The 8909-nt window shown below is 36.4% G+C and overlaps 1 protein-coding gene across 1 annotated transcript; it reads left to right on the top strand.

Annotated features, from left to right (window-relative positions):
• Positions 1-1824: 1824 nt before the first annotated feature.
• Positions 1825-7908, top strand: LOC104231430 (protein SEEDLING LETHAL 1, chloroplastic-like). The gene is made up of 2 exons (XM_070170649.1): positions 1825-3071; positions 7520-7908. The coding sequence occupies exon 1, from the start codon at positions 1925-1927 to the stop codon at positions 3017-3019; it is 1095 nt and encodes a 364-aa protein (XP_070026750.1). The 5' UTR covers positions 1825-1924; the 3' UTR covers positions 3020-3071; positions 7520-7908.
• The last annotated feature ends 1001 nt before the right edge of the window (positions 7909-8909 follow it).

The following is an 8909-nucleotide window of genomic DNA, read 5'->3' as shown; positions in this document are numbered from 1 at the left end:
GAGATTTTTTAATATGAAGGACAATATAGTTCAGGGAGTTTTGGGGACCGAATAGTTTAAGTAGTAAACTAACAAAAACAAGATAATTTAGGATATTTTAGGGTATTAACTCTTTTTTTTACTGATAAATTATTGTGTTCAATAGGTACATATTGAGAAATGTTAGGGTTATTTGGGAAACAAGTTATTCCAGGATTAATTATCTCGGGAGTTATTTCAGGATTAATTATTTTATTTTTTTATAAGGATAAAAAAACACTATAATTCAAGTAAAAAAAACACCATAATCCCATCAAAATATAAAATAAACTCATCTCAAATTTAATTCCGAGATTAATTATAGTATTATACTTTAGCCCTCATGCCAAACGAGTCCTGAAGGTATGTACACGCTTCTGTTGAGGTAACTAGGTGAAAATAGTTGTTAGGGAACCATCGTCAAAATAAAGGCAAAATACATATTTTACCCATCGACCTTGTACCTAAATCCCTCTTACATACCTGTTAAATGCGGGAATAGTATTATACACCAAAACTTTTAAAAGTGTGTCAATTACACACCACTTCGGTGTTTGACCACATCGGCTTAAAAATTTCTGTTACACGCGCCAATCAGCATCTGACACGTGTCATAAATCGAGAAAAAAAAGAAAAACTGAAAAAGCCCCCCTCCCCCTCCTCATCTTCCCAAAAAAAAAAAAATAGAAAAGAAACCCCCTCTCTCATCTTCCCAACCCCATCATCTTCTTCACCACCACCATACTACCACCGACTCTTCCACCACAAGCACCTTCTTCCCAAACTACCGATTCAATTCTTTGCTGATTTTTAACAAGCTTTAACAATATTCATCACAAATTCTTATACAAATTTCAAATTCAAGTTCAAACTCAAAGCTTTAAATTTGTTAATGGTGTTTTTTGAATTTTATCAAAATTAATCACCAAATTTTCAGCATATTTTTAGTAAATTTTTATTCAACAATAATCACAAATTCAAATTAATTTTCTAGGTTATGGAATATCAAAATCAAAATTTTAAGCTTTTTCAAAAGGTCAATAATTGTGATTTTTACAAGATCCAATAGCTCCCCTTTTCTTCTTCTTTTTCTTTTTATTCTTAGTCATGAGGGTTGGAGAGGCAAAATATGAGCGGGTAGACAAAACTAGAATGAAGGTTGGGGAAAAAGACGAACAGGAGGGGGGGGAGCGCTAGGGTTTGGGGTTGAGGAAGAAGACATTGGTTTATATTTTTTTCTTTAATTTAAAAAGGAAATAGTTAAAAAACAGAAAAAACAAAATAAAAAAATTTAATTTCAGATGATTTTTTTAGTTTTCACGTGCTTCTTTTATGTGTATGACACATGACAAAAGAGATGTGTAATTGATATACTTTTAAAAGTTTTAGTATATAATACTATTTCTGTATTTAACAATTGTATAAGAGGAATTTGAGTGCAGGGTAAAGTACGTATTTTGCCTCAAAATAATTAGTTGCAACTCTGTCTCAAAATACATCACCGAATTGTGTTCATCCCCAAATTTAAGAGCATCTGACAGTACCAATGAGTATAAACTAAAAATATTACTCCCTCCGTTTTAATTTATGTAAACTTATTTGATTGAGCACGAAGTTTAAGAAAAGATAGAATACTTTTGAACTTGTGGGTAAAATAAGGCACATATATTTTATGTGACTATAAATCATTACATAAAGCTAAATTGTTTCCAAATAAAAAAAATAATCATTCTTTCTGTCACAAACCAAAAAGAAAATAAGTTCAAAAATAGAGTAAGTACTAACATAATTATAGTCCAGCCGCCGTAAAACTAAAGTGATTGACTCAAAGCTGAAGCAAATCAGCGAAGGTGGAGTACGACCCGAGGGTAGTGGTAACGCCTGCAAACGAAGAGAGCTTGCCCCGATGTTTGGAATCAGTAGCTATTGCGCAAAGGAGCGTCTCTTTTCCATCAGATTTCAGCTCTTTTACTCCACAGCTGCAGCAACTACATTGGTGGACTTTCTGGTAAATTCACTTGGCTTCTCCAACAAAGAAGCCATTTCTACAAGCTCCAAGGTAACTCGTTCGACACTCCGAAATTATGAGCCACAATTGTTACTTGATCTCTTTCACAAAGTGGGTATGAATAAAACCCAGATCAAAACCCTCGTTTCTTCTTCCCCTGAATTGTTGTTTTCTCATATTGATAAAAACCTTAAACCCAAAATTATGGTTTTACAAGAAATTGGCTTATCTGGGTCTGACCTTGTTACATTTATCAATAAAAGCGATTTCTTGATGAGAGGTTTACATACTACTATTAAACCAAGTCTTGATTATCTTCGGGAGTATTTGGGCAGTTATGATGCTGTAGCTAGGGTTATTAAGAAAGAGCCTAGGCTGCTTTCCAGTAATCTCCCTAAAGTAATACCACCCAATATACTATTGTTGCAAAATCTTGGGTTTTCGCTAGGGGATATTGAGACGGTTTTTCATCGGCGTCCTAGGTATCTGCTTAATAACCCTGAGTGGCTTGAGAGAGTAGTAAATCAAGCAGAAAAGAGTTTTAACGTACCTCGGGAGTCACGGATGTTTCTTCATGCCATTGAAGCACTTGTGTCGCTTGATGAATCAAAATTAGAAAGGAAATTAGATATTTTCCGGAGTTTTGGATGGTCTGATTCTGATATCTGTGCAATGGTGCGAAAACTTCCTTACTGTTTGACTTCATCAGAGGCTAAGATAAGAAGTACATTGAAATTTTTCATGACCGAACTTGGGTATGAACCTAGTTATCTGGCTTCTCATGCACCACTTTTAAAGTACAGTATGGAGAAGAGGGTCAAGCCAAGGAATGAAATCTTGAAGTTTCTTAAAGAAAACCAGCTGATAAAAGGGAAACTAAGTCTTTACACTGCCGTGTCATCTCCTGAATCACGATTTCGTAAGAAATATGTTCTTCCTTTCAAGGAGAAGATGCCTGAGTTGTATGATTTATACATCAAAAATACAAGCTAAAGAGAGGTCTTCACAGTGTGACAGTGGCTGCAGAGCAGTGCTTGTTTAAGAGGTTTATTCACTTCTTGATAATTTTGTACTTTCATTTTGGTGCTCTTTTCAAGCATGTTGCTAGTTTACCTTTCATTGTTGATTATACATTTATCAAAAAATTACTGAGCTATGAAAACTAGAAATTGAGGCTAGTCTCATTTTCAAATCAACTGATGTTTCTTGTTTAATGGGAAGGAAAGAAGTGTAGAAACCAGACTTGATGTATATGACATTGATTATTTGAAGGCTTATCTCAATGAAGACCGTGTTTGTTGTCGTTGTAACTGTAGTTTCTTAATCCAATATCTCTTTGTGATAGGACAATATTGCTCCTCAACCTAATTTTGACCTAAGGGCTATCCGTTGTTGCCTTGTCTAGGTTAATGGGTCTAAAAATTTTCATTATATTCTGAAAAGCACCTTCTTTCAAGCTTGTTCAACAGTAGGCATGATGCTCTACATGTGGCATGTACCTATTGTTGACAATTTTGAAAGGAGTTGTAGGCCATTGCCTGTTGTCAAGAAGAAATGGAATTCTATCTAAGAATCAGATACAAGTTAATTTAGGATTAATTCTGTGAAAGTTGCTTCAGAAAACCAATTTTAGGTAAGCTTTATTTCATCTGTTTTTGCCATGTTCGTGTCTCATATATATGGAATTTGGCGTTGGTTGACTCTTAGTACTGTACTTGTCCTAGGAGATTGGGGGGGGGGGTTCATGGGGTGTACAAGTAAAAGAGAACCTAAAGTATCCTCTCAAGTACTTCATGGAATCAGCATATATGTTTTAAGTGTTCTAGCTTAGCTGACACATCATATATATGATATCCACTTTTTCCTAATTGGAGATTACTTGAGTGATCTTTGTACTCTCAACTCAGTCATGGCTCTGTAGCGCTCTAGGCCCACAGTGTCACAAGCCATGCGCAGTGTCTCTAATTTTTTTTATTTGTTGAAAAGATAACAAAGGTTATGTAATATGTACTGCTATTACAATAACAACAACAACATACCTACTGTGATCCCACAAGTGGGGTCTGGGAGGTACGCAGATCTTGCCCCTACCTTGTGTGAGGTAGAGAGTTTGTTTCCGATAGACCCTCGCTATGTAATATGGACAGATATTACATAGCAAAAAAGATTAGTCCCATTCTTTTCTTGAGGGACTCTATGAGATTCTATCAATGATTCAGTTTCAGCTTCATTTACAATTTCATTTTTACATAAAAATTATTACATTCCTCTATCTCCAAACAGTCCACTATATACTTGCAAGAATGGTATTCCACCATTTCTGGACTAATACAACTTTGGCACCCAAGGGTGTGGCCTAGTGGTCAATGAAGTAGGTTAAAAACCATGTGGTCTCAGGTTCAAATTCTAGCGGAGGAAAAAATACTAGGTGATTTCTTCCCAGTTGTCTAAGCCATGTGGATAGAGTTACTTAGTACCTGTGCTGGTAGGAGGTAGCAGGTACCTCTGGAATTAGTCGAGGTGCTCGCAAGTTGGCCCTGACACCATGGTTGTAAAAAAAATGATATTCCACCATTTCTTTTATCTCCTTTGCTTTATTTTTTCCCCCAGCATTTGAGTAGTTCATTGGTGCTCCTAGGCATCACCCCTTTAATGCTTACCATATTCATAAACAACTGTTACCAATTATCCATAATAGGCAATGGAGGAAGAGATGATTTAGTGTCTCTGGTTTTCCTCCAGATAAGTTACATCTGGGACAAAACTGGAAGCTTCTTTTCTACAATTCTCATGTGTTGAGCGTGATTCTTTGGCTAATAGTCTGGAGAAACATGCAATGTTCTTCGTTATCTCCACCTTTCATCTCTGTTTTCAGGTCAAGAGACTGCTTGTTGATCATCTGAGGTAGAGAGGCAAAGGATAGCAGGACGTCACTGTAAAGTGTCCTTTACAGTGAGCTTTACTTTATCTTCGTCCTTGTTAAAACCTTAAAAATGCTCTAGTGCTTTCAAAATTTTGCACCCGTGCCTATTTCCTAGTCATTCAACCATCTTCAAAAGTTGAAGTTCCAGCCATGTTCTTTGTAGGAGCTCAAAGTAGTTTATGGTTGTCGTATATAAGCTTGAATATGTCAGCGAACTGTTCTTTCAAGGGACCCATGCCTTATCAATTGTTATTCCAAAAGGAAACCCTCCTATCATTACCCATTCGGTATCAATATTTGATCTAAAAGAGGGCCATATATTTTCGATATTCCTCCATACTCCCACTCTATTGGAGAAGATGACTGTTTCGAACACCGGGGGCTTTCTTGGCCATATTTCATAGTGATAACTTCTCTTAATAGTTCTTGTTCTTCTGAATTGTATCTCCGTAGCCTTTTCATCAGAAGGTTACTATTATGCTGCCTCAGATTCCTGATCGCCAATCCTCCTCCTCGGCCAATAGATGTAGAGCTCCATTTGACGGAGTGAAAAGATCTATCCTTGTTGCTTTGCCAGAGAAAGTTTCTCCATAGGGCATCTAACCTTTTCTTCGCTTTAGCTGTTAACTGGAATAGTTATCATATAAGTTGGCATTAAGTCAGGTACAGTATTAATCAGGACCAACCTTACACCTCTTTTGCAACCAGTGAGAGGTATTGACTGTTATATTTTGCAAATCTTTTTTCGCCTCTTTCTATCCCCTCTTGCCAAGTTTTTTATGACATGTTCTTTTCACCTAAAGGGAGCCTCATCTAGTTGGTAAGCTACCGACTTGACATTCCAGTATGCTAGCATGTATTCAAACATTGTGCACTTGATTCATAGAGAACATAATACTCTTCCTCTAGTCTACTTTTAGGCCAGACAATTCTTCAAATAAAGTTAATATCAACCTTAAATGCCTTATTTGCTCCACACTAGCATAAAAAAACAAGTGTATCATCAACATATAAAAAGCATGGAATTTCCTTAATATTGAAACCAATGCTAGCCTCTTTAAAGCCCCTTATCCATCCACTATGATTGGCTATCCTTAGCATTCTGTTAAATCCTTCCATAACCAATACTAACAGAAAAGGAGATAGATGGTCATCTAGCCTAAGACCCATTTGTGAAGGAAAGAAGCCCACAGGAGAACCATTAATCAAAACTGAAAATCTGACCGTGCTGATAAAGAAGAATGCCGATTTAAGCCATTTCCTACTGAATCCCATATCTTTTAAAATATTGATTAGGAAATCCCAATTCACATGATCATGTCTTTACTAGATCGAACTTGCAAAATTATTTTAGGGATCTTGCCTTTTGTTCTGGTATCCATGGACTAGTTATCTAGTAAGGCAGCGTTCATGATCTGCCTCCTGTTGATGAATGCCATCTGGTCTTTGTCAATTAACTTGTGCATCCACCCTCTTAAATCTTCCGGTCAAGAGCTTAGAGATGATTTTGTATGCTCCTCTACAAAACTGATAGGCACAGAACCCTTCATTGCCAAGGCTCCATTCTTTTTTGAGATAAGAGCAATGTGTCATTTATTCTCTTTTCAAAATTACCTTGTCCGTAAGAGTACTCCACTGCTTTCATAATGTCTCCCTTGATGATTGGCCAGCATGTTTGATAGAAACTCAATAGTGTAACTGTCAGAGCCCGGGCTTTGTCACTTGCGCTGATTTGGATGGTCTCTGGTACTTCCACTCCTCCAAAAGGACCTTGTAACCATGTTGTCTTCCTCTTCACTGATTCTTGGACATTCATTTATGTTGAACCTTGCTCCATCAAGTTCTAATTGAACTCTAAGATCTCTCTTCTGATGGCCTTTGGATCTTCCTCTATTTCTCCGTTAATATCCAACTTGCCAATGGTATTTTATCTCTGCGAACAGTAGTCATTACTGGGACAAACTTAGTGTTCTTGTCACCTTATATCACCCGAAGAACCTTAGAAATATCTGCTGATATTTTGTAACATGTTCAACTCCCAAATACACTAGCTTTTAGGATCAATTCCTCCTTAGTATGTAGCCTTTGTTCATGTATTTTATCCAACACAGACTTTTACTTCATAAGTCTGATTTTCTCTCTAGACTGCCAATGTTGTTGGTATTCTCACTCGACCAATTTTGCTTTCAAAAATTTCAGTTTCTAATCAGGCTTACGTGCTACCATAAAGGAGTTCCACGAATCTTTTATCTTCTCTTTAAGACCTTCAACCTCTATAAATACCTCTTTTCCCCACATTGGAGTAGTTTAGGATTATAACTGGAGGCAATTCTTGGAAGTGCAGACAACTTGATGTACCTAAACTCTTCGTCCTATTTTGTTGTGGAAAGGAATCTGTCCAATCTTGAGGAAAGATGATGATAATTGCCCTTCACCCAAGGGTATGCTCTCCCTATGATGATAAATTCTATGCATTCTGAAAACTCATACATGGCCCTTGTCATTCTGTTGTTGTTAGATCTCTCTGATACCTATCTTGTTGCATTAAATTCTCCGCATACTACCCACAGGCCCACACATAGACTTCTGGTTGCTCATTGCCTACCGAAGTTCCTAATTCGGATTGGCAATGAGGCTTACTGGTGATCTCAAGATGGTGCAACATAGAAAATGGATAGTCAGAGAGCAGCTCGAGCGAAGCTCTGCAAACGCCTGCGGCATCTGATGACTAACTGCTTTGATATGTAATCTTGAAAGGATTTCAGCGAGAATATCTGATGGTATGTATGTTATGATACTTCTATCAGTCATTTTTGTACTTTAATTATCGAACAACTATTGGGATTGAGTTTTCCCTTCTAAGATATTAGTTCAGACGTTGATGCAAACTACCTATATGGCTATTTCGCCATGTTTTTGGGATCTATATAATTCTTGGCTGTCAACTAATTTCTGAAAATGACTTGAGAAAGTTTTGCCTTCTAGGCTGGCCGGCCAACGCCATTTTGTGTGAATTAAGTTATTTTCAATATTCTCCAGAGACAAAAATATTATACTACGTGAAAACTGATACCATCAGTTACTTGAGAGTTATGTTTATCCCTCAACTCGTAATAAGTACATCCGCAGCAGCGAAATACTCACAAAGGGAGAAGTTTAAAACTCATTTCTCTATACTTTGACAAAAAAAGTGCTCATGATATACTATATGATGTGTAAGAAGCACTGAAGAATATCTGTTTCTGTTTCCTATCATAAATTTAGTCCTTGCAATCCAAAAGTTCACTACTATTAATTTTTTTAATTCTGTAAGTTTACCTGATGGGTCCACTAAGTATTCCAATTTGTAGATACAATATTTCGTGTACGTTCCCAGTTTGGTATTTGGAGACACGAACAATTCAAAGTCCCAAGGATTTGTGATCGGCTGATACCGATTGATGAGACAAACCTATATATGTAAATAAAAAAGTCAAAGAAGAAATAGACACGTGGAAAAGAAATAAAGATAAGAATATTATGAAATAAAAGCAATTTAGAAAAATATAATAGAAGCGGAAATAGAAAGAAGGAAGAGCTTTTGTTCTTCAATTGTGTGCATTTACCCATTTGTTACAAAGCTTTTATATAAGCATGAAAAGTGAAGACTAACTATTGTAAAATAGTGAAAGAAATGAATATTACACATTAAATGTAACGGGACTCAACATGGGCATTCATATCTATTATTTTCAACACTCCGCCTTAGATGTTCATGTTAAAAATAAAATTTCAAGTGAAAGGAAAACAACACCTTATTTGTTATACGCATTGTTTGCCGCCTCAGTAAAAACCTTACCAGAAAAATCTAGTTGGATAAAACCTTGGTTAAGGAAAAAAGAGTGCAGAGCGTATTTACTCCACCTGATGAAAATATCACTTAATGTCTCGAAGACGACACATTCCAATCTTGTATACCAG

This window comes from Nicotiana sylvestris, chromosome 3 (genome assembly GCF_000393655.2).
Source record: "Nicotiana sylvestris chromosome 3, ASM39365v2, whole genome shotgun sequence".
Classification (NCBI taxonomy): domain Eukaryota; kingdom Viridiplantae; phylum Streptophyta; class Magnoliopsida; order Solanales; family Solanaceae; genus Nicotiana; species Nicotiana sylvestris.
The sequence above is the reverse complement of the archived record's forward strand: the minus strand, read 5'-3'. Positions and strand labels throughout refer to the sequence as shown.

Bases quoted from the DNA above. Each gene is read 5' to 3' on its own strand.
- LOC104231430 (XM_070170649.1), top strand. From the start codon at position 1,925: ATGTTTGGAATCAGTAGCTATTGCGCAAAGGAGCGTCTCTTTTCCATC.